The sequence below is a fragment of the Poeciliopsis prolifica genome, unplaced genomic scaffold (assembly GCF_027474105.1).
Source record: "Poeciliopsis prolifica strain line A6 unplaced genomic scaffold, Auburn_PproV2 SCAFFOLD028, whole genome shotgun sequence".
Classification (NCBI taxonomy): Eukaryota; Metazoa; Chordata; class Actinopteri; order Cyprinodontiformes; family Poeciliidae; genus Poeciliopsis; species Poeciliopsis prolifica.
The window spans coordinates 3,816,082-3,843,095 of NW_026562403.1; the positions used below are offsets into that span (position 1 = coordinate 3,816,082).

Here is a 27,014-nt window from a genome sequence, read left to right on the forward strand (position 1 = left end):
TTACAACAGTACAAAAAAATGAGATTTGTAATTCGTGTGTGGTTTTGTGTTTTTCTGTATTGTCCGGGGAAACCTGTAAACATGATGGACTCAAACTACGGCTTATTTGTGGCTTATTTCCAAGCCACAAATACCGGAAGTAGTATTTGTGGCTTGGCTTGTGGCATTAAATCTGCAAGCAACTTTAGAAGAAAAGAACAAGCCCAAAGTAGTTCTAATAATCAGACTTGGCGAGAAAAACTCAACATAGTTCCTGTTTTTCCAGCAATAAAATGTGCATCTCCAGTTTCTTCTCATGAGCGAATCAATGGCACAAAAGGGTTATTTAAAAACCCAAGAAGAGGACATTTTCTACAAAAACGCCCTGCCTTGGCATTGGAATCCTTGTTTCCTTGTTGGCCCCTGAGTAAGCAGACATACAACCCCTACAGTTTCACCATGGCGTTGGAGATAAGCAGTAGACTCCCACTTTAGTAAACACACTGGTGTCTAACTGGACTATCATGTGAGGATCATGTTCTTTGATTTTCTCCAGTTAAGTGTATATGGCACAGGTGGAGGCCTCAACAAACACCCGGACGACCTGACAAAACAGACCAGCTGACATTCTTTTTCTCTTTGTCACATCTCAATCTTCCAGTACAAAACAGGCTATCCTTGTATTTACATTGTTCAGATGTTTATGTTTTCTTTCTCTATTAATGATAGGTTTTTGGATATTGTCACTTAAATCATTATTACGCCAATATAACATTTGGTGGTAGTAAATACATGGTTTTGTTATGAACATGATGTGCAATTCTAAGACTACTATTGTGCTAATGCTAATATCTCCAGATTGACAGGTAGAATAAAGGGAACCGCCCCCAAATACATTGTAGTATTTGTCTGATACTAAATTGTTTTTTATGATCTTAAACATTTGTGTGACAGACTGGAAAAAATAAAGTGCAAAAGTCATAGCACTGTAAATGACGTTTATTTGACATATGTTTAATTAACATGAAACCGAAATTATGCAAACAAGTCAGTTTAAAAAAGATAAAGCCAAGTTACAAATCAGCACTAACAAGTAATTTCATCAACACAAGTACAGACACATGTAAGAAAAGAAGCTGCACACTGGAAAACAGTTTCTCACTGTAAGCTAACTAAATAATTATTATAGAAAACAAAACAGTGGCCTTTTATTTTCGAGGAACATATTTAGATATTGAGCTGCAGACTGATGCGTACTTAAACTATCTGAACAAAAAGTCTCTTTCTGAGGAAGTAAATAAGTTAAGAAATAAAAAAAATGTTGCTGTTGTTTGAGCCATTTTTATTATTTTTTCTTGCTTATGAAGGACTTGTGAAGGGCTTGATGAGACCGAGATCCATGGCTTTGACCAGACATGTGCGTGCCACGTCAATAGGATCCTGCCTCTTGGGATTGTCCTCTGCTTTGCCAATCACAGTGAGGATTTCCAGCATCTCACTCTCGATCAGTTTCTTAGCCAACTCGAAGTCGTCAGAGTTTAGCATGTTGTACACAATCACCAGGCCTCGGTGCTGGACGCTAGGGTTGGTATGGAGACATAACCTCTGCAGGATCTCCAGCCACTGTACTGTCTGATTGGGAGGAAATGAACACTCAGTTCATCATCTGACCATTTTCACAAATAAATAAGAGTGAAAGCAGATTCTAGTAGTTCATACCACACGAGTCATTTTGGTGCAAAGCTTTTTCTCAGCAGCAGTGATCATGGCCAGACCTCCAGCTGCAGCTATCTGAAGTTTTTCATCATCCTCTCCACAGAGCAACACCAGCAGCTTCAACTTATCGTTGCCGTCCTCAAGGTAACGAGCTTGGACCTGGCAACACATAGGATGGATTTTCTTGTCGACTTTTGCTCATCCGCATTTGCCATGCATCATCTGTGCGTAAACAATCTCAGTGTTGTCCCGTTTGTTCTCACCTCTTTGCATGTTACCAGATTGCACATGCATTCAGTGGCAGCCAGCCTGATCTTTTCATTCTCTTCAAACATGTGGTTCTCGATCTCTGGCAAAGCTTTCTCCTTCACCAGTTTTACCCTGCAAGAGAAGCAAGAGGAAACATTTAAGCAAGCAGCTGAGGCACTTTAGGGAAGTGATTGAAAAAAAAAATAACTTTTTTCTGTAAAGCAACCGCAGCATCATGAGACAAAATGCTACCTTAGTTTTTCACTGAAACCAGCCATGTTGGTGAGTCCTCTGAGAGCCTCATAGTTCTCTGCCCCCTCTTTGTCTGTCTGCAGCAGGCTGACAAGAGGTCGTATCACTTCATATACCTGTTAAAAACAACAGTCCCAGAAGAACTGAGGTTTTAACACCAGAGAACTGTTTCTACTGTGCAGGTGAAACTTAACAGGACGAAGACGAAGAAAATAGTCAAATAGAATGCTAAGTAAATAATCTAACATCTCTTGTCAAAAGAACTGGAAAAAATAAAGATCAAATTAAAACGTGAGAAGATAGGAAGTTAAGACGTAGGGATGAATCTGAGGGACACTGAATGAAGAAAACAGCTAAAGTTTAGAGTTTTACCCTTTCTCCAGGGAAAGCAATCTCCGGGTTGGAAACGGCGGCTATTTTGGCGAGTGCAAAGCTCGCTTTCACCTTTCCCTTTTCTGTACCTTCAAGGGCAAGAGGTATCAGAGCCTGAGGGCACAAGAGATTGAAATAATGATAAATTCAAGAACAATGACAAGAAGGAGGGAGACACAGAAGGTTTGCAACCAATAACAAAACAAAAACAGGTTTGTCCAAGACAGTTTCAGTTTTGAAACATAAAAATTTTCCATTACATTTGATGTGTACATGTAATGTAGTGCATGACTCACCTTTCCCCCTCCCTGGGCCACTATCATGCCACGATCTTTTGGATCTTCTGTCAGTGCTAAGAAAACCCTGCAGATTTGTTTAGAAAATAATTTCAGACTCCAAGGAGGTGCATTGCCTTTATCACATCACTTAAACTTTTGCACATTTTTCAGCCACCAGCTTCACTTCATAACGTATATGTTAGAGGAAGCAACACACAGTACTACTATGAAGTGGAAGGAAGATGATACATGGTTTAAAACATGTTTGCAAATAAAAGCCTGAGTGATGTGAACACCGTATGTGTCCAGCTCTATCACATAAAATCAGAACAGCATACATTGAAGTTTGAACATAACAATCTATGGAAAGTTTCAAGTAGCATTTATACTTTAGCAAGGTACTGGACCACTGTAAGCACTGTAACTCAAAATAATTAGTCAAAAATGAATACAAATTACAAAACAGCAAAGAGAAGTAGGCTGATGAGAACACAGGAAAGACAGGTTTATCTGGGTGGAGGTGGGGTGGGGGGGTATTATTATTTGTGCTATGTGAAGACGTCAGGAAACTTTTAAAAGGAATTCCACATGTATTTCCTACCGTGCCAACATCTCTTTCGTCTGATCAGTCAAGACAGCGCTGTCTGCTTTGACCATGACAGCAAGAGCTGAAATGACTCCAGCCTTCAGCAGCCTTTTTACTCTCTTCTCAATAAAGTCTTTCTTGTCCTGAGGAAACAGGAGAAAAACTGTTTGCAAGGTTTGTGCTCACATGTCAGCATGCATACGGTGTTTCCTGCAAAGTGACTCATGAACGGAGGTCTGAGTTTTCTCTCATGGTCTTACCTTGGGGTGTTGCTCAGGGACATGCTGCTTAGAGAACTTGGCCAACTGAACCAGCTCAGGGAGGATTTCTTTCTTATCATAGCTGTTGGTGCAGTTTATCAAAATGCAAGCAACTGCATATAAGATTGTCTTATCCCTAGACTAAAAAGCAGAGAGGAAAAGCAGTGGAAATTAATTATGCTGTCAGTATATTTTGCTAGCAGCTATGCTAGCTGTCTCAAATTAAAGTTTCAAACTATTTACTTCATAAACTGTGGAATATTCTGAGATAATTAATGTAATTATTACACAGTTTAAGCATAGAGAGTGCACATACATTATAAACAGGAAGGATTTACATCACATGCATTTTGTAATGCTTTCTTTTGGTAGAAAAAAATGCATTTTCAACTATCATGTCTAAAACATGTACTTAAAATCACAAGCTCATTTATTGCCAATACATATAGGAAGTTTATGCCTCCACCCAATTGAAACATAATGACTCATTGGATGCACAATGTACAACAATATGATCTAATGTCTTTACCTTTGCCAGCTCAAACATGGCTTTCATTGCAAGCTCATCTTCCACAAAGTCATCTTTAACATCAGCATCATTAGTCAGATAGGCAAGACCCTCAATAGCCCACTTCCTTGTTTTGGAATCAATCTGGGGATTACAAAGCCACCTGGCAAAACAAATAATGAGACATGAGACAGTAATACTTGCAGTAGTTGCATTTCAACTGTTTATATATGTATTTTATGCTTAATATTATATTAAATCCAAGGGTTGAGTACTGACTTTCTGCACTGCTTGGCCAGTTTCTCAGTGGAACCCTCAGCAAACTGCCTTAAGCCGTAATCATCACCACCAGCTGAACCCAGTTTACAGAGACCCTGCAGGGTAGATGGACATAATTAGCTTCAAAGTTTATAAGACAAAACAAAACAAAATGAGATGATGTGTTTTGCTCCATCACTTTAAAGTTGTAGCTGGAATTACTCTTTTACCTACAAAAAAACAACAACTGTATCCTGCAAAAGTGTGTACACATATTGAATATTTACCCAGTTTAGTCAAATAACAACCACAAACCTCTGTACTTTATGTGACTAACAGGAAGTACTGCATGTTTGCAAAGTGGAAGGAAAGCTACTCATGTGACAAATTATGTCAAGCTCAGTCAAATTGGATGGAAGAAACCTGAGATTATTTGCCTTCTCAATTATATTTAAATCTAATTGATTTAAATATGTTTAAATATGTTTTTGATTTGTGTCATTCTGTTAATGTGTCACTCTGTTAATGCTGAGCTCATTCTTATATGCATTGTTAGTTTTCTACCACACATAAAGTTTCCCACCTTCTTCCATATATTTGCTGTGTTCCCTACATGAATTAGGGTAAATTTCAATCAGAACTTCTCATGGTTTTCTTCTTTTTAGTCTTTCAGGAAGTGTAAATATGTCAAGTGTTTTGAGCATTTTTAACATTTTCAGATTTTTGAAAACACCAATGCTCTGACATCAGTGGTTGAAATATGACAAAAATGAATCTTATTGCAAAGCACTGTGAATAGTTAACTCTGCTCTGGTTTTGGTTCACTCACCACCAAGGCACGAATTTTAATCTTCTCATTCTTCGTCTTCTTGTAGATGTCCTTAAGCAGCGACACGCCGTTGGTGATGAAGAAGCTGGCGCGACTCATCTTCGTGGAGGCGTGGATCAGCGCCTCGACGGCGACCATCTGGTCCACGTCCCGCTCGGAGCCACACAATGCCACCATCATCTCCATGACGCCCTGCTGTCCCACCAGAGAGTTGCCCACCTCAAAGGGACCCTGCAGCAGCCCTGAGATGGTGTTGATGGCATGAAGAGTCTTATCCATGTTGTTGGGATCAATTTTAGATCTGCAGCAAAGAAGTGGAGAAGGTGAGAAATGGCGCTCAATAGCAAACTGACCTGAGTGTTTATTCATGTGAAGTTTCTTAATGAGCATCCTTCTAAATTAAGATTGTCGGTACTTGTGGTAAATATGTGTTAAAAGTGTTTAACTACTATTTTATTGCAACAGACTTACCTCACCCTTATGCATTTAGGAATATGACATTTTTAATTTTAGCACATTTATTCAACTGTAAAAATTTGAATGATAAAATCTGATCTCACCAGAATCAATGGTGCTACAATCATTACGTTAATCTGTAACTTAAAACTGACTTTTTGAGTCAGCCTTAAATATGAACCAATTGCTTTGTTTTCTTTGGGTAAGAATATTTATAGGTACATGGAGAAATGACACTCTTTGCAAAGTGAATAGGGGAAGTTTGAAAAAATGCCTTGTACTGCGTCAATAAGGGGAATCTTGAGGTTACTCGACCTACATAAAAGCTGGAGAAAATAATTTTGTGTCCTGTCATAGCATCCATTAACCTGTGGAGTTCACTAAACTCTACCAGGACCTTAACTAGAGCTATGATTTTGGTCATAAATGAGTGAAAGGCGGAGCTGTAATGAGTGAAAAAGAGAGTATTAGAGAGGATGTCAATCAGGAGAGATTGTGGAAAGATAAATGGTCACAGGTCCCCATCTACATGCTCCGCATGTACAAAAAGTCATAGAAGAAGAAAAAGTGCTGTCCTGTTGATTAAAGGGGATCACAGGAGACTTTCTGTGAGAACAGCATGTTTTTTACAGAAAGTTGGAACTTGTTTTATGGTGATGTTGATATATTTTAAGGCTTTTCACACATTTCAACCCAGAGGTATGAACTTTGGTCAACATCTTCAGACATACTTGATATATTCATCGCAGATCTCCTTGAAGTTGGCTCTCTCCGGGTCACACTTCAGGTCGTCGTAGAGTTTGTTGAGAAGCACGCTGGCGATCAGCTGCGTGTTCTCCGTCAGAGGGAGCTGATCCGGCAGCTCGGGAACCTGACCGCAGACCTTGAGGATCTTCTTCAGACCTGGCAAATAAAGACGCACATCTCATTATGAAAACTGAGCTTCCGCCAGAAATTCAGAGGATCTCATATGGAGAGGTCTGGTTCACCGTGGTCAATGGTGAAAAGGGTCTTGGAGTGGTCTCTCTCTTTCTTGTCTCTACAAGGGACGTTTTTGGTGAGGAGGTTCAGTGCCTGGTCTCTGCCATGACCTGATACTTTCTTATTGGATATCATCTCCAGGAGAGCAAGGAGAATGGTTTTCAAATCTTTAGATGCATCTGTAGGTAAAGATAACAAGGTATTACTATGTAAAAAAAATTAACAACAGAATGGCCTTTGTTCGCTTTTATATGTATATTTTAGCTGTAGATCAAAAACTGAATATTTGATTTAAATGTTGTAAGTTTTTCTGTTACCCAAAACTAAAGATGCTTCCTTCCCATAATCCCGTGTGTCTCCACCAGTGAGAGAGTCATTGATGCATTGGAAGAGGTTACATGCTGCCAGCACAATTTCTTCGTTGTCCAGTGCCATAATGCTGCAGATCTTATCAACACCCACCATGTTGACAATGGCCATGGCCTGTTAAGTGGAGCAAAATGTGGATTACAGAACTTCAGTTGCTCCAACCTCTACTGTAATTTTGTATTTCTCCTCCCATTTCGTCCTTTCGCTTGACTGACCCGAGCTTTGTGGCCAGTGCACATTCCCGACAGAGTTCGGACTGCAGACAGGATCATTTCTGGCTTCCCAGTCTCAACCATGTTGAGCAGCAGAGCCACCCCGTTGTTCTGGAAGATTCTCTCTGCTCCAGCATCTTCTCTCGACAACACAATCAGGTTGTTGGCCGCCTGGGTGTAAAAACAGGAATAATAGATCATGCAAAAATCCTCATGAATTTCCACAAGCTAACAATACCAACTCTGAGCTTTTTTAACTTCCTTTATCTCCAACCACTGAAAGACCTTTCATCGCAGAAACCAACCTTTTCCCTTTTTTCTTTGTCCATTTCCTCATCAAGAAGAATATCGAACATGTTCTGTACTCTTGAATCTGTGGAAAATGTGGTCTTGAGCTGAAGAGATAAAACAAATATTGAACTGAAGAAGATCTGCATCTGGCATTTACACGTAAAAGTGTCTTGCAAAAGTATTCACACCACTTCCTCCATTCCAGCACATCAAAATCACAAACTTGTGACTGGTGTTTTGTGGCTGTGCTTTTGGATGGAAAGCTTCTATGGAAAACAGTTTTTAATCATACCACAGCTTCTCAGTTGTGGTATGAGTTAGAATGACTAGGCCATTCTAACTTATGAATGTATTTTGATCTAAGCCACCCAAGCTCTGCCTATGTGTTCAGTGTCCTTAAAGCAGAGCAGATTTTTTTTTTTGCTCACAACAGTTCAAAAGAGTTATAAAAGTATAAATACTTTTGCAAGGTGCTATAGGTTACATCTTGTCTTTTGCAGCATTTTTTCTATTCTATTTTCTATATCCACCTTGGCCTGGATTTCTGCTCCCAGCCTGCGGAGAGTCTCTAGGAAGGTCTTGTTCTTTGGCTCCAGGGTGGCGCATCGCTGCACATCTTTGAAAGCCATGTCCAGTTTTCCCAGCTTCTCCAGAGCTTGACAGCGGCGATACAAGGCTTTAATATCTGATGCATCCTCATCAATTGCTGTGAACCAGTATGGCAGAAAGTAAAGGTCAACTCTGGAACAAGTGGTATGCACTGAATTGCTATCCTAAATATCTAATTTTGGCTGCTTACATTTCCTAATTTATTACTTTACCTTTAGATGCATCAGAAACTGCATTTGAATAGCTTCCCTGCAACATGTAGAATAGATGGAATAAAATATGGCACAATTTTTCATTTAAGTTCAAATATTTGTATGTGTTTTCTCCAATTGCGTTACCTTTTTCAGGTAGCATGCACATCTGTTCCTGTAAATCACAGCCTGCATTTTTTTGTCTGTGCACTCCTTCAGGGCGTTGGTGTAGCATTCAATGGCCTTGTCAATGTCACCAGCCTGAAAGTGTTTGTTTCCTTCATCTTTTAATTGGATTGGATCACCCATCTGACAGAAATCATAATTCATAGATAAGAAAAAATAAAAAAATGATCAAAGTTATGTCATGTTTTGAGTCTGGTTAATCGGTGATTAATTAATTAATTAATTAATCGGTGGTTAATTGATACGTTAACAACTGTTCTGCCTACAAAATGTTGCATTTCAAAGCAAATGCGAATTTTAACCTTTAACAGAGCTAAATTATCCATACAACTTCTAGATGAGAACAAAAGCCTTAAAGAAGCAAAACACATGTTTTCCTAAATTTATAGAAAATATCAATAATAAGTGGCTTTTAGCAGTGCAACATTTATCCAAGACTCATGCAATACCATCCCTTACATCTCATACACAGATGAATATTTAACAATACCCATCTCTTATTATGACAATATTCAATAAATGTAATGTATCATTCTCACGGTTGCACTGCTCTGTCCACACGTGTTATCTCCAACTTTAAATGGCCTCCCTTCAAACCTTATTTGGGCAATATTTTAACCCACCAGTGTGAGCCTGAGGATTCTCTGTTACTTCTAAATGAAAGACACTCCTGATTCTGTAATACTCTCACTACCCTGAGTACCTTCCATTCACTTCACTACAAGAAGAAGAAAACAAACAAACAAACAAAACAAAGTCTTTGCAGATGCTACTGTACCTTCAGCTTGTTCTTGGTCCAACCTTTCCTCCGTTTAGTTTTTTTTTTTTTGTTGTTTTTACCCAATACAGTTTATCTAAACCTGTGGACTTGAGTAGTTTTATCAGCTTTCTTCTATCTTTTCTAACCTAGACACCACTACTGCTGCAATTTATATTTATATTGCATCTTAGTGAGGTGGGGCAGAGCTACGGTGGATCACGCAAAACACAAAGGGGTACTTTCCAAAACATACAACGCTTTATGGAAAATAGCTCTGCATTCAGGTCTGTATAAATCATAACCTATTAAAGTGTACTAAATTTTCTATTGAAACCAATGTTTGATTGATGACTCAGTGAGGAAAAAACCTTTTTGAAACAGGAACTTAAGTTTGTGTGACCCTTTAAAGTTGGTTTGCTCCTGATAAGGTCTATTTAGGGAGCAGACAGCTGAGAACTCACCAGCAAATGCTTGATGGGTTTGGAGGGGCGGGGGTCAAGAGTGGGTGGTGGCAGCTGTGGCACCAGGAGAGACTGGTACCTTCTGGAAAGAACATGATATCACCACAGCACCAGCTGAAAATAAAAAAATACATGTTTGACAATAAAGAGAAAAGTGCTATAAATCAAGTCTAAAGGTGGGTCTCTGGAGTGTCTGGACAATTATATTGAGAAATGCAAACAAGCTGTAGCTTTTAAAGATCCTGCTTCCCACTGAAGTCTAAAACAATGCATGTTTCATAAATACAGCATAAAGTAGAAAATAATAGATGGGGTTTAGTGTGAGATTTCTTTTTTACTCAATTTCATCATTGGCGAGAACTGACTGATTTTGAACTTTTAATGATGAATTTGAATCTAAAAGCATTGCGTCAATGTCTTGTAGAATGATCCTGTTATATCAAAGTTTAATGCTTAAGGTACAAGCCAAGAATCTCAAAGGCTCAAATTAATCATCAACTGGAAGATGTCACTTTCCACAGTGAAACAAGTTTAACATCCGTTTGGACGAAGAGTTTGTTGATCAAGAAGGATGTGCTGCTCAAACCAAAATTTGCAATATGGACTGCCTGGTGATAGTTATTGACTGTCACTGATAGGCAACAAATCTCAATAATGCCCCCTGGCAATGTTAAGTGGGTATAGACAAAAAATGACTGCATGAAAAAAGAAGAAGAATGTGGACCTTGTTCAAGTCCACATTCTTCATGTCCATGTGAAGAATGTCCACATTCTTCATTATCAGACAATTGCCAGAGCTATTTCTCACAATGTTTAATGTAACGCAAAAGGCTGCACTAATGTCCTGTCAACATGTTCAAACTCTGCAAGAGGTCTTTGGTTGGAAACTTTTCAGTCATTGAATAAAAGTACTTTTTATTGACAACACAAATTGCACCTTTTGTTTTACATCTAATTCATTGAAGCTGCTATCAGTCGCCACTAGAGGAAGCTCAATGCCCACTGACAAGTGTGATGTGCTTTGCATTCTGCTCTGAGTCAGTGCTTTGCTTGGATATTTTGGGAGTATATATCTACCACATTTGGAGACTGATACTTTTACCCATTCTTGTTTGCAAAATATCTCAAGAGATTGGAAGATCTGTGAATATTACATTTCAAGTACTGCATTCTCAGCTAAATTTAGGATTTTGACAGGGTCATTCTAATGTACAAATATGCTTTGAGGTAAATAAACATTTTTAAGCAATTCAACAGTCTTGTCATCCTTTCATAAAAGTCAGTTATAGCCTGAATATTCACCTACTTCAGTTGTTTCTTTGCAGCACCTTCAGATTTACCGCAGGCTTCTTTGGTGCTTTTCTGATCAATGATCTCCCTTGTTTAAAAAACTGTTATATAAAATCCGATAATATACGCAGTAGTTTGATGTTATGCAGTGACAAAAGTGGAAATTCTATACGTATATAGTGCTTACTACTTTACTACAATCATTAGAACAGACCAGTTCTGATGCGATTTATTTTGAAAACACCGGGCCGGAAATAATGCAGCACTCCTGGTAGCTACGTAATCTGCCCCTGCATCTTCCTCCCAAACCTAACTCACCGAAAGGCGCTGCATTCTCCCGGCTTACATTAAGTCTATAGTCTTGTGTTTGTTATTTTTAAGTGATGTAGAATGGCGTCAGGCTTTGGGAAAATAGTCGTCGGTACTTACGTGGAGATTAAGCGGAGTGATGGTAAGTTGTCACCCTGTCCGCTCTGTTTTTCTTCTTCTTGTCGGGACTTAGTTGTTTGGGGATCTTTGTTGCGGGTCTGTTGAATATAGCAACCGTTGTTCCCCAGCCTCGGCCGCAGAGCCTAACGTTTGCTTTAGCATTAGCCACATCCAGACGGAAACATAAGCCGCCAGGACAGGTTGGGCGGCGAGTTTCAGCTCGGCCTTGGCATTTGAATGGAGTAGGCATATCTTTGTTAGCAAACGTCTGGCTCAGTTTAGGACATTTTTGCCGCACCTGTAAAATGTTACCGTTTGATAACATCAATAGAAGAAATTTAAAAAATCATTATACATCTATAAATTACGTGTATTTTTTGAGCCACATTGATTAATTTTGACAAATATTTATATTTAGGCAAGCTAGGCTAGCTAACTTATTACCGTTGCTGAGAGCGGCATTAGCTAGTCGTTAGCCTAACGGCTAACTGGGCTGTTTCCCGGCTTCATCAGTTACTGGAATCAAACTTAAAAGCTCTTATTTTATAAAAAATCATCCCCCATTTTGGGGTGTCATATTTATTTAGCGTTTTTTCTTTAGGTCAAAAATGACCCTGTTGGCATGAGAATTCGTTGTTATTGGAAATATTATTGATCAAAAGTAAAACATGGCATTCCCTGAACGTTGTCATGCCATGTTCAGCACTGACAAGACAATAGACAGGCGTGTTCTCTGGACACACCTGCTTTTAACATCTAGATCAAAAGTGACGACAGTGCCTTCAAAAAGCTGCATTGAGTAAGATGTTTCTTTTAAATGAGGAGATCAGACTCTTGCCATGACACCAAGCTGAAATCAAACAAAAACTTGATGCAATCAGTGAACGGAACACCCTGGCCAACTTTGTTTTCATAGGTAATTGAAGTCTTTATTTCCCCATTCATCCAAGACATGTTATCTTTTCTGATAGGATTTGAAATTCTGATAGGATTTGTAGTGTATTTGACTACCCCTTTGAGTCCAGAGCAGGGATTGCCCTCTCTCTGAGGGTTTGTGGCAGGGCTGGTCCAGACTGGAGCCATATTCAGGCTATTAGCCACCACCCCATCTGTTCCTGTTTCTGCCAGGACTCTCGCTTATCCCACCCCTACTTTATTTTCTGTCTCATGATGATTCCTCGTATAATAAGTAAGACTGGAAAAACAAAGCAGATTGAAAAAACAGAGATGCCATTGAAGTAACTATTTGATAGTTTATTAGTTGGTTTATATTACTTTTTTTTTTTAAATAAATGTAACAGTGCATTACAAGATCTTATCAAGTATTGGCCATCCTTTCATTATTATTTTAATTTTCAGTCTATAAACACATCAGCAAACAGGTTGCGCTTGTAAGCACTTTTTTCAATTTGATGAAAATCAAATAAAGGAAGACATGCAGCCATTGTATGTGGAATATTTTTGATAATATCACTTTGTATACAAATCAGTGTTACTGAACTTTGAACTCAACGTTTACCTGAATACCCTTTGTCTTTGTGGCTTCGCGGGGGATGTGATCTTTCAGTTTTCTGTTCTCCCATCGCTGTCGACTGGAATGAATACTGAAAGTACCTCAGTGCTAACTGGTAGCGCTGGCCTCATCAAGTCTGTCTGGCTGGCACTGATTCCCAGCAACAATTCTGTGTCCTGGCAGATATATCGTTGTTTCCATTCCAGCTTCATTGTGGAACATCAACTACTAGGATGTGTGATTTATTTTTATAAAATAACTTTGCTCATCGTTGCCAAACTTTAAAAATCTATGTCGCATTGCGAGAGCTCAGATGCTTCCCAGGAGCTGTACAGAATACAAATAAGCACTATTTGTATTCAGCACAAATGGAATGCATTTATTTTCTCTCAAAAGGAATAGAAATGACACTAATGCAAAATTAAAAATGACTCTCCAACTTATATCAACAAATTACCCTGAAAGAGAAGTCCTATTCAAAAAATAGTTTTTAAATGGGTAGCTTTAGATACAAATAATGGACAAGAATAACAAAACTAGAACAACAAAACTAATTGACTGGCACCATTATTTTCAGTTTTCTTAGTCACAGAAAATACATGTATATTCCAACTCTGGGTCTTTAGCTTTAATAGAAACAGGTTGAAGAGTTTAAAACTTCCCAGCAGTGTCTCCAGACCATCCAGGTATACAGTGTCGCTCACATAGCATATGCCTTGCACTTCATGCTCTTCACATGGTGACCAGATGAATAATAAAGCAGCACAATATGCAATCAGGTCACAAAGGTGGAAAATGACATCACTGGTTATAGATCAAATACTTTATATATCTACTTTTCAAACTATTTCTGCATGTATTCACTACATTTTTGTGGTTATATTGTCTTCCTCATATTATTTGTGTTAGAATTTCTTTAGTCTCTTCACTTTTTTTGTTTTATTAACAAATACACAATAACAAAAGGAGTGCCCTTAAACACACACATGCATCAATATAACAATATTTGGGGTTGTGGATGTACTAAAAATAATAGATGTGAAGAACAAAACGAGCAACGTTGTTTTGTTCTTGCATTATAAGGAGTAAGAAGAAATTATTCTGGTTAGGGCTGTTGTAAATGAATATTTTAGTAAACGAGCAATCTATCGCTTATTCTTACAATTAATTGAGTAATGGGATTAGAAAAATGTATAAAATAAAATATTGGTAAATCTGGCATCACCACTATCGGATATCAATGTCAGTCCAATTTCTCATATTTAAGCATTAACCAACAGTTCATTTTTTTGTAGCTTAGAAAACTAGCCTGTAACTTTCTAAGTTAACCTGAAGAAAAGTCATACGAAAATCTGAAATTCTATTCAATTTAATAATAAAGAGGCAGGCTCACATGCATAGTTCCTGTATTCATCTTCAGTGAGTTTAACAGATGAATTTTTGAGGGGCTTGGAGTGGTGGAGGGCAGGCGAACGGACGTAAGACGGGAGTGAAGGGGAGGACATGTCTTTGTCTGACAGGAAGACATGCGGCAAATGTCGCCGGGGCCGGGAGTCGAACCCGCGACGGCCTGGTTGTGCCCATAGTGGGCTGTGCTAAACTCCAACGCCAGCACAGCACATCCCAACACAGGATATTTACGGCACCTTCGTTCGTCACACTCAAACTCGTCTATCAGCCATGTGCCGCTACGATTGTTGCCACCCGTTTGTTGGGACCAGAATGATATGAAATTTATTGCGGTTCCGTAAAGCTACACTTGCACTATAAGCCGCCCGCCATGAACAGTCTATTAGCTCACCTATATAAATACTCCTGCAGCCTCTTCCCGCCGTTCGCTTTCAACCAGCAAAAGGCTGCCGTACTCCAGACATTGGTCCCCCAAAGGCGATAAAAACCCGGGCAATATCATCAACCAATAAAATCCCCACCGCCGAACTTAAAAATTGGACGTTATGCCGCTAACACTTAGCATTCGTCAACAACTCAGAGGCGGAAGTCAGAGCTAAGCGCAACGCAAATGATGTTCCAGACGGAACACGATGCGCTAAATAAGACATAGATTAACGAATCTTCAAGGCAGGTGAATTTTTCTCGAGGAATTGTAATAATCGAGGTCCTCAAATCATTCGAGTAATCGTTTCAGCCCTAATTCTGTTCTTGTTCTCGATTTTACTGGTCTATCTTTTCTCCTACCCTCGTCGATAGTTGTAGAACCGATATGTTAAAAGGGCACAAATATCGGCCAATAACAATGTAAATGGTGACATTATGCTTCCGTCGTGATGGGTTTACTGGAAGGTATGTGTTTGAAAGCAAAATGTTTCTCAGTCATTACAGATTTGACAGTTAAAAAACCAAACATCTTGAAATATTTTATCATATCACGAGTTTTCTGCCAACACGTTAGACGCACCTCTTGGGTGCATTCTCTGTTCCATTTTTGGCTGAGTTAAGTTTTCTTCTAAATGTTTATGATAATCACCAGGCTTTGGGTTTGCTTTATATATACAGTGTATCTTAAACATGTAGAACTCTTACTATAAATTAAAAAAAAGACCCTATCTTTGCTTAACAAAGAGATGAAGTCCTGTCACACAGAGTAAGGGCAGCGCTTCCTGATGGCTGTTCAAGCAGGTGCTGAGTTTGGAGGAAAAACATTGATTTGTGGGAAATTTATTTCAATGAACTTCTTATCTAATCCAAAGGGTAGCATCAGATGTTGATTAAAGTATTTTAGATTTTGATTCATGATTTTTGCAGTCAATATTATGACAGAACCCTCATCAACATTGGTAATAAAATACATCAATATTATAGAGTGATAAATATAAAAAGATACAGAAAATGAAATGCTGATTCAAGCTTCTGCCAAGTCAAAAGTTTGACCTCGGTTTTGTAGAGTCAACTAAATACTGTCTTGCTAATAGATAATATGGGGCCAGACAGTTAGGAACCTTTAAACTGGCAATAAAATCCTAATCCATCCTGTATTGGACAGGAAGCGGGTGGAGCGAGTCCAACATGGGGTTTATATGTTCTTACTTCCTGTAAGTTGCCTCATTAAAAAATGACTAATCAATGTTTGTATTCAGAGAATTGCAGGAGTCTAAGCGTGTGATAAAGGCACGAGCGAAAACCACTTCAGACTGCTGAGTTGATGACATTTTTATTTTGTTGTGCTCATTATTATTTGTTCTACTCATTAAAAGTTTACATTGCTCAAGATTATATTTGAAGCAGGTCTTGCTGGTCCTCAATACCACACACTTTGTTTTTACAGCATCCAAAGCTTTAGGAAGGTGTGTGTTTTTCAGAGAAAGTGTCCGGGACAGAGACAGAAAGCAGCAACATATTGTTGTTGCCCAGCCTGGAAAAGTGGAAAAATGTAATTTAAGGTAGAACCTCCTGTTAAAGTTACTCACATCTTCCCCAGTTCATTTCATTCAAATGTTAAAAATGCAGGAATTATATTTCGAAAGCAGATTTCTTGTCCTCAGTAAACAGAAACGGGGGATTACAAGGACCTCAATTTTTATTTTTATTTTTTTCACTGTTTTGAGGGGGGGTGAATGAGGGCATGTTAAATCAGTCGAATCTACAAGAGTTGGGAACACAGAAAACATCTTTTCTCGCTGGCTTCTGAGCTTTATCTGAATAATAAATACTGGAACACGGTGTTTCCTGGGGCTGAGAGGGGAGCTCTCAGCATGCTGTCAAATCCACAGAGGCGAGGAGCAAAGTGGTTCTTTACAGCTGTTCCTGTTCCACTGTTGACAGAGGGGCGGAGAGAAGCCTGCGGCCCGGCAGCAGCTGGGCTCTGCTCCGTTATCTGTGGCTGTAATTGTCGTTAATCAGACATTCATAAGCTGAAAGAACTGAAATTAGCCCCAGCTTGTTTTCCAGCTCTCACATGACAGCGGCCCACACATAAAACACATTCCACTTTCTTGTATTAGGTTAAAAATAATTATTAAACTTGTCTGGGGATTAAATTAGTTTCACTTGACACTTTTGTGATTTTCTCTGTCCGTAACTTCACCTTTCCTGGTGATAAAATTTGCAGAGGCATATCTATCCAGAGTAATTAAACTTAGTGTAGATTTATAATAATAATAATATTTGACACTAAAGGAAATAAAGGTAAATGCTTTACCTTTAACCCAACTCAAACCATAAGCCTGGCTTTGTCTTCTGATTATTATTTTCTTTCCCATTTTTCCAGGACGTATACATCAGGCAATGGTGACGTCCATGAATGAGGACAATGAGAGCGTCACAGTGGAATGGATAGAAAATGGGGACACAAAAGGGAAGGAGGTAAAAACAGCACTTTACCAGCCATTTATTGCCTTTCAGAGCTGTGTCCCCAGCAGCAGCATGTAGCCGTTGTTACTTTCCATTGCGATGAATATTGCATCCCGAGGCATTCCAGTGCTGCCACGATTATGCAACTTTCTTGCATGTCCTGAGATCCCACCAGACGTCACCTTCTACATGTAGACCTACCTGCACATCCTGTTTTAATTTTTAAATTACAGGTCAATCATTTTTAACTGGCGGCTGTCTTCTGTTCGTCAAGAACCTGTGACGTTTATCACAGTGGAAACATTTGTAGTGCTTTGAAAAATGTGGTTATTAAATGTAATTTCACAACTAATATTGTGAAGAGGCTGATATTTTTTTTGTTTATTTTTCTTCTTTTCATAATCATTTAACTCTTAAAAAAAAAGTAAAATTATATCAGTCCATGTTGAGTTGAGTATGTTAGTATTCATGTGTGTGTTCTTGTTATGTCTGTGGAAATGTGTCCAAACACATCAGATGTTTTATTTTTCTAGAGACACGACTCACACAATGACACTCAGGTCCACTTCTTACATTTTGACTTAGTTTTAATTTTAGTTCTACTTTTGTGCTTTTATGTGTCTTGTATTAAAGTAATGTTTTAGTGTAAACTGTCAAAAAAAATAAAATTGGCATACGCTCATCTAGGTCAAACATGTAAATTTTTTTGTTTTTGTATTATAGATCGACTTGGAGAGTATTTTTGCACTTAATCCAGATGTAGCACCAGATGAGGAGATTGCCCCCAGCCCAGAGACTCCTCCCCCTCCCACACCCACATCTGTGAAAGTCAACAAAATTGCAAAGGTAAATGTTGTAACACCAACTCCAAATAACAAACAAAAAACAACTTTAGTACAAAATATTCTCATCTTCTCTTAAAATTCTCTTTTTGCTGCATTGTAATCACTATTGCAGGACCCAGCAACACTTGTTGGTGGCTATCCAAGTGTCATTTGGATAATTTTGGAAATCCTCCTTTATGTTACAATGCTAAATTAATCAGATTTATATTTCTCTGAAATCAGAATTAATACAGAAGATACATTCAGAGCTGAATTAGAAGCAAGTTGTTTACCGACTTTAACATTTAAGGCGTTGAAATGCTGTCAGTCATTTGTACCAGGAGCAGAGATGCTTTATTCTAAACTAATCTGACTCTTGGAAGTCAAAAACAGATTTCCATTATGAAAGCAGAGGATTGTTTCCCAGAATCTAATTCATTTGTTTTATTTTTTACAGAACAGACGGACGATAGCGCCTACTAAAAATGAAACTCCTTCCAAGGACAACAGAGGTTTGCTTCAGACCGTTAAACTGCATCTCAAACTGTGTTTTAAAGAGTCGCTACAAAGTCTAAACATATTGTATACATGTATAACTTGTAACTGAAAATGTTGTCAGTTTCAGACCATTTGAAAGTGCAGATGTAGCTTTTTTTTTTTTTTTTAGTCAGAATTTAAATTTTGGATTTATTCAAGTGATTGGAATAAACTTTTTTTTCCAACACAAGGAATGAAACTGCATAGATCTATCAATTTATTTTGCGACTTTCTGCTCTTAGCGATTCCGACTCGGACCAGACCTCTACAGCCTCAGCAGCCGGATCCGACTCCGCCTCCTCCAGTCCAGCAGGCCACTCAGCTTCAGACGCAGCAGCAGCAACAGAACGGTAAACGGACAACGCAAAACGGTTTTCAATCCAGCACAGCTAAGATTTTCTTTTGTTTTTTTGCCCAAAAGCACTTAATCACTTCTGCAAATGAAATGTGTTGTATCCATTTGTATTTTTAATTTAATTGAAAACATTAGACGCTTTCTGGTTATTGGACAAAGCTTAATTTTTCATATTTTATCAATCACATTTATCACAGAATCCTCACTGATGTCCAGAAAGGAGCTTGGACAGCTGTGTATGTATTGCCTGCTTGTTACCCCGGCCCTCAGTGCTTCATGGTGAATCTGTTAGTTTTCCCACTAGAACCTGAGCGCCCTAGACGAGTTACGCTGTGGTGCGGAGATGAAGCAGCACCACCCAATCCGTGCCTCAGTTAAGCTTTCTGGGTATTAGGGAGCAAAACGAGGACATCAGTGCTGCTGTTTGTCTGTGCTGATTTCTGCTGAGTCACGCTCACACACATACACAGACACAGACACACACACATATGCATACTGTTTGGACTCGGAGGAAGACCGGACCCTCCCTCCTTCGTTTTGTAGCCTTTTCTCTATTGGTCTGAATAACTGGGCGACGCGTGGTGCTGTACTACTCTCCGACTTTCTTGTCTTGGTTCTGACCCAGCTCATCATCTTCTCACAGATTAGAGCAGATTATTAATCCTCCTGCTCAGATGGTCTAGGTTTGGTGGGACTGGAGCCAGCAGGGGGCCAGCGAAGTATCACTGGGTTTTGTCAGGCTTTGCAGTGGGATGCTTGAGCCAATCAGATAATCAGTTTTTGTTTTTTTGGTCAAATCTGAAGTGTTTTTTTTACTCACATTTCTCTAACATTTATCCTGTTGTGGTTACTAATCGTTTCTGATTGATTTGAAGCAACACTAATTAGCGGGTGTGATGGGCGTTTTGGGTAACACTCAGGTTGGTCTCTGATTTATTGAGAAAATCCTATTTAGCAGAAGTAAGAAAGGAATGGAATAAAAACGAGACATTCTAATGGTTTCCAGTTCTTTTGTGCCTGATGGAACAGATTAAAGGCAGACGTAACAAGAGAAGGCTTTGGACTCTCTAAAGGCCTTTTGTTGGCTACGAAGAGAAAGCAGCTAGTGTTTAATGGTGGAAACACAGCGTGCCAGTCACTGCACTACCACTCTTCAGCTTTGTTATGTAGGGTTTCCCTTTAGTTTTGGGAATGCCACCAGTGTGAAAAAAGTGGTGAAATAAACAAGCTACTGATGCGTCGTCTTAAAACTGGAGGCGTTGCTGTTTCTTCTTTCCCAATGGCAGCGAGAAGGAAGTCGAACTGCGTGAAGGAGGTGGAGAAACTGCAGGAGAAGAGAGAAAGGCGCCGGCTTCAGCAGCAGGAGCTCAGAGAGAAACGAGCTCAGGTGCAGCAGCGTTCAATCACTGCTTCCTGCAGACCAAAAGGACATTACATGTGTAAAACTTTTCTTTTCTTTTTTTTAAATTCCTGATCTCCATGTCGTTTTCCAGGAGGTGGATACCACCATCCCCAACTATGAGATCATGTACATGATCCGAGACTTCCGGGCCAGCCTGGATTACAGGCCCCTGACCACTGCGGATGTGGTGAGCAGAAGCCAGAGCTGCTGCTGCTGCTTTTTTTGTTTGAAAGGTCCAGGTTGTCGATAACTCATTTAAAATCATTATCTCTTCGTCTTTGCAGATCGAAGAGCACAGAATATGTGTTTGTGTGAGAAAACGTCCACTCAACAAAAAAGGTAAGGACATATTTTAGAGCGAGCCAGTCTATTTCTTCCACACTACCATTGCAAACTTAGGTGAACTTTATTGGAATTACATCCAATAAAATCTGCAGACAGGACAACTACTAGTTGCCCACTCATAAAGTCTTTATGGAAAAGTGGGAAGAAGAAGTCATTGTGGTCAGATGAGACCAAAGTGCAACTTTTTCCCTTCCTGAATCCAAATTAAATGTTCTCATTTTTAAAATATTTTTTTTTTTTGTGTGAAAACCATTATCTTCTTATCAGTTATTCCTACTTTGTGTTAATTCCAACAAAACACCTGTAGATATGAGAATCTGATGGATGTTGATACTTGTGCAAGGCGCCGTTCATGTTGCTGCTTTCTGCTGGCTTGCAGAGCTGACCATGAAGGATCTGGACGTGATCACCATCCCCAGTAAGGACGTGGTGATGGTTCATGAACCCAAGCAGAAAGTGGACCTCACCCGCTACTTGGAGAACCAAACGTTCCGCTTTGACTACGCCTTTGACGACAGCTCCAGCAATGAGATGGTGTACAGGTTTGTGGAGAAGTGTGACGTCCAGCTCTCCGTGTGTTGTGTGTGTCCTGAAAGCGTCTCGTCTTCACTGACGTACACAACGTTGTCTCATCTTGAAGGTTTACCGCCAGACCTTTAGTGGAGACCATTTTTGAGCGGGGCATGGCCACCTGCTTTGCTTATGGTCAGACAGGCAGCGGTAAAACACATGTGAGTTTGAAACAGCGAGAGCTTGTTCGAAAATGAAACACTTAGAAGATCTTGGATGGCATATTTCGGTGAGATTTGTTCAAATGTTTACCATCTTTTAGACTATGGGAGGAGACTTCTCCGGGAAGAACCAAGACTGTTCTAAAGGAATTTACGCACTAGCAGGTAAACATGAGGCATCTTGAAGCACTCGTTTGAATCTTTTAATAGATTAAACAAAACAAACTTGGATTGTTTTGACAAGAAACAGATTTAAATGTCGCGTTTTCTTTGCGCAGCCCGGGATGTCTTCCAAATGCTGAAGAAAGCCAACTACAAGAAGTTGGATCTACAAGTTTATGCAACCTTTTTTGAAATCTACAGTGGAAAAGTGAGAGCTGTTAAACGGTTTGCTGGTCCGTCCTCTTGTCCTGCACTGCACAAAGCTGACTGTTGCGTCTTGTATCTCCAGGTGTTCGATCTCCTGAATCGTAAAGCTAAGCTGAGGGTGCTGGAGGACGGGAAGCAACAGGTTCAGGTGGTGGGGCTCCAGGAGAAGGAAGTCAAGTGCACAGAAGACGTCCTAAAACTTATTGAAGTGGGGAACAGCTGCAGGTAGAGCTGGGCTGGGTTGTTGGAGGTGGAGGCTGATGCATTATGGTCTGTTAAAGGCTCCTGCAGGAGATGCACACATACTCAGTTTACCACCACAAACCTCAATGCGTATAAGAGCAGCACAGAGCAGATCATAATTCTGAAGTGGAAGAAATGTTTTAAATTGCCTTTTCAAGTAAAAATCTGACAGTGTGGAGTCAATACGTATTCATACCACTTTATGTTGATAATTTCAGAAGTAACTGACTAGAAGTTGTAGGGGACGAGGAGTTAGAGCAGGGTTATATGATAAAATGACACCCAAAGCTTTGTATCCACAGCTCCAACATCTGAAAATGGAAAAAAAAAACTATTGGGACATGCCTTTCCACCTGGAAGATTAATCAGTGAAGCGAAGCAGCCAATAGAAACTCTGGACATTGGAGAATCAGTTGTCAGGACGAATATAAGCTGTAAACTCTACAAATCTGGATTTCATAGAAGAGAAGGCAAGAAAGCGACCAGCACAGAAACGGCCATAAATGTGTAGATACTGTTCCCACTGTGAAACATGGCAGTGGCAGCACTGATGCTACAGTGACAAAGACACAGCAAAACACTTTAGAGATTTTTAAAAATTTAGCTAACTATGCTTTATTTGCTCACTCACTGTTATGCACCTTTATACTGGTCTATCCCAATAAAATACATTGAGCTTCTTGGTTGTAACAACCCCAACCTGAAACTCGAAGGGGCAACATTTCCTTGATTCTTTCTCAGATTGTTTCCTATCAGCTGATTTGATGATTATCCCTAAACTTTTCTTCCCGTTTCCTCCTAGAACATCTGGGCAGACATCGGCCAACGCTCACTCATCGAGGAGCCACGCCGTATTCCAGATCATCCTTCGAAAGAAGGGGAAGATGCACGGGAAGTTCTCGCTCATCGACCTCGCCGGGAACGAGAGAGGCGCTGACACATCGAGTGCCGACCGGCAGACTCGTCTGGAGGGAGCCGAGATAAACAAAAGCCTGCTGGCCCTCAAGGTCTGTTGCCTGTGCGACCGTGATGAGGACATGCGTGAAATATGTTGAAAGGCTCATGCAGTTTTATTTCTTTCCCGAACGGTATTCTTCTCGCCACATTTCTTCTCATCATTTTTGTTTTGTTTCAGGAGTGCATCCGAGCTCTCGGCCGTAACAAACCGCACACTCCTTTCAGAGCCAGTAAGCTCACCCAGGTCCTCAGAGACTCCTTCATCGGGGAGAACTCTCGCACATGCATGGTCAGCTCATCGTCTGCAGAGGAAATGTGTATCCATGTTGGCCGTTCTCTATAATCCCCGTTAATCTAAATGTACCGTATTGCCGTAGATTGCAACAATCTCTCCTGGAATGACGTCCTGTGAAAACACGCTCAACACACTGCGCTACGCCAACAGGTGGGGGATTTTAGCCTGATTAGCACTTCTACCCTCTTTACATAGTCCAGACAGCCGGTGTGTTTTCTATGGTTGGTTTGAGCTGCAACTCTCTCTTACCCTTCTTCTTTCCTGCTTTTTCTCCTCTTTCTTCTTTCCCGCCTCCCTTACTCTGCTCCTTCGGGCGCCGCCACTCAGAGTGAAGGAGTTTGGGATTAGTCCGTCAGACATCCCCTTCTCCCAGGGCGGTCAGGGGAATCGCCCTGACCACTCGCCCACCAATACCTTTGAGTTCGATGACTTTGCTGCGACCTCTCCCAGCAGGTCAAATACCGCACGCTCCTCCTCCCAGTAAAATCACAACTCCTCATCTGCCGCTTCATCAGCCCATCACTCTTTTTTTTTTTTTTTCCCACCTTCCATTGCGTTTGCACTTTCACTATTATTTCCAACCAGTGATTTCTGAACGTCATCACATCTATCTGGTGTTTTGTTTTTTGTTCAGTGTTGTGACATCTGCATGGCTTGCTGAAAGCTGTGAAGTCAGAATGAAAATGTGGGTCAAAGCTTCACGGTTAGCTGTTGGTAATGCAGCCAGGATGAGCTTTTTGTTTGAGCCAGCTCTCGGCAGGTAATCCTGCTCTCAGTCCTGATTAATTAACTGGATACTTATCGGTCAGGGACATGGCAGTAATCCCTCATTACCTCCATGATTCCTCGTTGGACTCTTATTAGCTTTCAAACTCTTGTTATGAAGACCGAGACTTTTTTTTTTATATATTCATGTCGTTGCATGGCTTTGCTGCTGTAATAATAAGCAAATACATGAAACAGAAGCTGACCTCAGAGCAGAACTGGGCCTGATGAGTCGTCTGTTTTTGCTCCGCAGGGTGAAGGAGCTCACAGTTGACCCCAACCAGGTGATGGAGGGAGGAAGACCAAACATCCACGCCGTCAACCAGCTGGATATTTTGGACGAGGAGTGGCTGAGCATCTCTCCGCAGAGAGACGACCTCAAACTGCTCTGTGAGCAGAATGTGAGTCCTGCAGGGAAGATCAGAGCGGCAGCAAGGACGACGATGCGAATTCTTTGGATTTCACTTATGAAACAAACTCAAAGTGTTTAGCTTCTAGACTGCCTGAGAAGTTGCACAAACATTTCTGAAAATAGAATTTCCTAAATTATTTGTTGTCACACCAAAAGGTCCTGCTGAACCTAAATTCCCACGTTTGTTCCATGTTTTCAGGTTAAAACCACAAACTCCAGTCTAATTTGGTTTGTTTTAGGTGATAAACCAACACAAAGTAGTACATATTTGTGAAAGGGACTGAAATTAGTTTTGGTTTTAAATGAGAGATGAAGGTTTTGAGGTTAACTGCAAGTTTAGGTTCTGAAATATCTCCAGCTTTGGAAACGTCATGGATAACTGTTGGATATAACTGTAAACCTAAAGAAAATCCAATGAGAAAAATGCGGCCTTCAACCTAAACTTGACTGGCTGACACATCCTCCTGAACACAGTGACACATACATGGTGGTGGCAGCATCATTCTGTGGTACAATGAAGTGGTTCAGATCGAAACAGACATATCATGCCAAATTCCAAACCAAAATCTCTGGCCATAAATTGACAGTTACAGTCCGAGCTGTTGCTGGTGGGTAATCCAGTATGACTGAGCATTTGCAAATATTCAGACACAACAACTGCCCTCCAGTTAAAGCTCCGTTTCATGAAACCCCCAATAAGATACATTGGAGATGATGGTTGTAATCTGGCAAAATGGGAATAAGTTTAACAGGAGTCAGTTTTATTTGTGATGACTATGTGTAAACGTTAATGATACTTTGCTGTTCCAGGAGGAAGAAGTTTCTCCTCAGCTCTTCACTTTCCATGAAGCCGTTTCCCAGTTGGTTGAGATGGAGGAGCAGGTTCTGGAGGACCACAGAGCGGTCTTCCAGGTGAAAATACAAATAAGCCATTCGATTCAGCTGATCACGTTTCGATTCCTCGCTTGAAATCTCATCGTGAGACTGAGCCGTGTGTCTCTGCCTGGGCTCAGGAATCCATCCGGTGGCTGGAGGATGAGAAGGTGCTGCTGGAGATGACCGAGGAGGTGGACTACGACGTGGAGTCTTACGCCACCCAGCTGGAGCAGATCCTCGAGCAGAAAATAGATATCCTCACCGAGCTCAGAGGTGTGACTGCAGAATTAACACTGAGGGGGGTAAGAGGGAGAGAAAAAATGAAAAAGCTAACTCAAGTTGTCGTCTTTTTCCTCCTCTGAAAACAGATAAAGTGAAGTCATTCCGCTCTACGCTCCAGGAGGAGGAGCAAGCCAGCAAGCAGATCAACCCCAAGAGACCACGAGCTCTTTAGAGGCAGAGGATGCTCAGGTCAGAAGCAGAACCACTAGACGTCTGGCACAACTCTGGCCGTCCCCAGCAGCTGTGAAAAACAAATAAAAGGACTATTTAACACAGCAACAGGCTCAACAAACTGTATTTGTTCTGATCTCTCCTAACAGGACTGACTCTGCTCTGTTTAGATATTTCAGGAAGGGAATCGGTTTTTTCCTTCCCTTTTAGATGTTTTTTTGTTTGTTTGTTTTTTCATGAAGAATGTTTAATTTCCTTCTGTCTACTTAAATTATTTTTTTTTCTTTTATACTTCTTTATACTTTTAGCTAAACTCTTTTGACTGGGTATATGAAGAGATTCTAATTGAACTGGGAAGTTTTAACAGGAAAAGCTGCAGACATGTCAGCATGCTATGCTAGCTTATCTCCCCTCCGCCTCGCGCTCCTTGGTTCACATTGTGACGTCCTGTTTCCTCGTTAAGTGCTATCTTCTGTTTCACTCTTCGTTTTTAGCGGTTTGAGGAGAAACCTCCGAGCTCTCGTTTCGTCTGTTTCCTCGTGTTCCTCGGAGGGTTGCTTATTTTTCTTGTTGTTTTTAACCGCAGCCTCGCTTCGGTCGGTGCCATGTCGTCCTCATAACGTGGCGACGACCGCCTCCGACGTTTTCCCGCCCGTTCAACTGTTTACAGAAACTAAGAAGAACTGTTAATAAATGTATAGCGAAGGCCACAGACCTGCCACTGGTTCGTGTTTCTCAGTTTTGCACTGGATGTAATGCTGGAGGGAGTTAGAAAAAAAAGAGAAGAAAATTCTGTTTCATTTGAATGACTTTTCTGTGACATGTTCTCCAAATAAACTGAGCAAAACTTCCATTTTATTAAAAAAAAAAAACGGGTCCTGAACGTGGTCTGTGCTGCACAACATCTTGTTTGGTTTGGGTACATTTTATCGTTTTTGCCAAAGCTGGATGAGAAAATGAAATTATGGCAAATTATAATTTAAGATTTTTTTTTTTTGCATCTAAACTCAATTGAAAAGAGTTGGAAAAGATTTCCAACTTTCACATGACTTTTATTCGGAAATGGAACAAACTCGGCACTCTAATCTTGACTCTCTCGCCCCCTAC

At 40.2% G+C, this 27,014-nt stretch overlaps 2 protein-coding genes across 5 annotated transcripts; one reads left to right on the forward strand and one right to left on the reverse strand.

The window, feature by feature from the left end:
* Window positions 1–963: 963 nt before the first annotated feature.
* unc45b (unc-45 myosin chaperone B) lies at window positions 964–9,906 on the reverse strand. 2 transcript variants are annotated; one of them, XM_055049178.1, is made up of 20 exons: window positions 9,804–9,906; window positions 8,544–8,705; window positions 8,418–8,454; window positions 8,127–8,302; window positions 7,611–7,700; window positions 7,309–7,476; window positions 7,042–7,207; window positions 6,733–6,903; window positions 6,475–6,646; window positions 5,288–5,588; window positions 4,480–4,574; window positions 4,222–4,363; window positions 3,693–3,833; window positions 3,448–3,575; window positions 2,865–2,931; window positions 2,569–2,682; window positions 2,197–2,312; window positions 1,959–2,076; window positions 1,699–1,854; window positions 964–1,611 (listed from the first exon to the last, which is right to left on the reverse strand). In XM_055049178.1, the coding sequence occupies exons 2-20, from the start codon at window positions 8,703–8,705 to the stop codon at window positions 1,339–1,341; spliced, it is 2,793 nt and encodes a 930-aa protein (XP_054905153.1). In that variant the 5' UTR covers window positions 9,804–9,906; the 3' UTR covers window positions 964–1,338. The 2 variants fall into 2 exon arrangements, with proteins under 2 accessions (XP_054905153.1, XP_054905152.1); XM_055049177.1 differs by lacking the exon at window positions 9,804–9,906 and adding an exon at window positions 9,361–9,503.
* A 1,444-nt stretch (window positions 9,907–11,350) lies between these two features.
* kif2a (kinesin family member 2a) lies at window positions 11,351–26,621 on the forward strand. 3 transcript variants are annotated; one of them, XM_055049182.1, is made up of 22 exons: window positions 11,351–11,544; window positions 17,261–17,355; window positions 18,067–18,189; window positions 18,625–18,679; window positions 18,947–19,054; window positions 19,257–19,295; window positions 20,346–20,446; window positions 20,553–20,648; window positions 20,746–20,800; window positions 21,186–21,348; window positions 21,447–21,537; window positions 21,639–21,702; window positions 21,816–21,907; window positions 21,989–22,131; window positions 22,952–23,156; window positions 23,285–23,395; window positions 23,484–23,551; window positions 23,729–23,854; window positions 24,420–24,567; window positions 25,389–25,490; window positions 25,592–25,727; window positions 25,823–26,621. In XM_055049182.1, exons 1-22 carry the CDS (start codon window positions 11,484–11,486, stop codon window positions 25,906–25,908), a joined length of 2,268 nt encoding a protein of 755 aa, XP_054905157.1. In that variant the 5' UTR covers window positions 11,351–11,483; the 3' UTR covers window positions 25,909–26,621. The 3 variants fall into 3 exon arrangements, with proteins under 3 accessions (XP_054905157.1, XP_054905154.1, XP_054905156.1); XM_055049179.1 differs by lacking the exon at window positions 19,257–19,295 and having other exon boundaries at window positions 11,352–11,544; XM_055049181.1 differs by lacking the exons at window positions 19,257–19,295; window positions 23,729–23,854 and having other exon boundaries at window positions 11,352–11,544.
* The last annotated feature ends 393 nt before the right edge of the window (window positions 26,622–27,014 follow it).

What these genes read in the sequence shown, in the direction of transcription:
- unc45b (XM_055049178.1), bottom strand. Translation starts at nt 8,705, where the DNA reads ATGGGTGATCCAATCCAATTAAAAGATGAAGGAAACAAACACTTTCAG. An exon ending in TCCCTGAGCAACACCCCAAG is followed by an intron (nt 3,576 to 3,692) that starts GTAAGACCATGA and finishes CTGTTTCCTCAG; the next exon opens with GACAAGAAAGACTTTATTGA. An exon ending in ATCTGGTAACATGCAAAGAG is followed by an intron (nt 1,855 to 1,958) that starts GTGAGAACAAAC and finishes ATGTGTTGCCAG; the next exon opens with GTCCAAGCTCGTTACCTTGA.
- kif2a (XM_055049182.1), top strand. Translation starts at nt 11,484, where the DNA reads ATGGCGTCAGGCTTTGGGAAAATAGTCGTCGGTACTTACGTGGAGATT. An exon ending in GAAGTGGGGAACAGCTGCAG is followed by an intron (nt 22,132 to 22,951) that starts GTAGAGCTGGGC and finishes GTTTCCTCCTAG; the next exon opens with AACATCTGGGCAGACATCGG. An exon ending in AACTGCTCTGTGAGCAGAAT is followed by an intron (nt 24,568 to 25,388) that starts GTGAGTCCTGCA and finishes TTGCTGTTCCAG; the next exon opens with GAGGAAGAAGTTTCTCCTCA.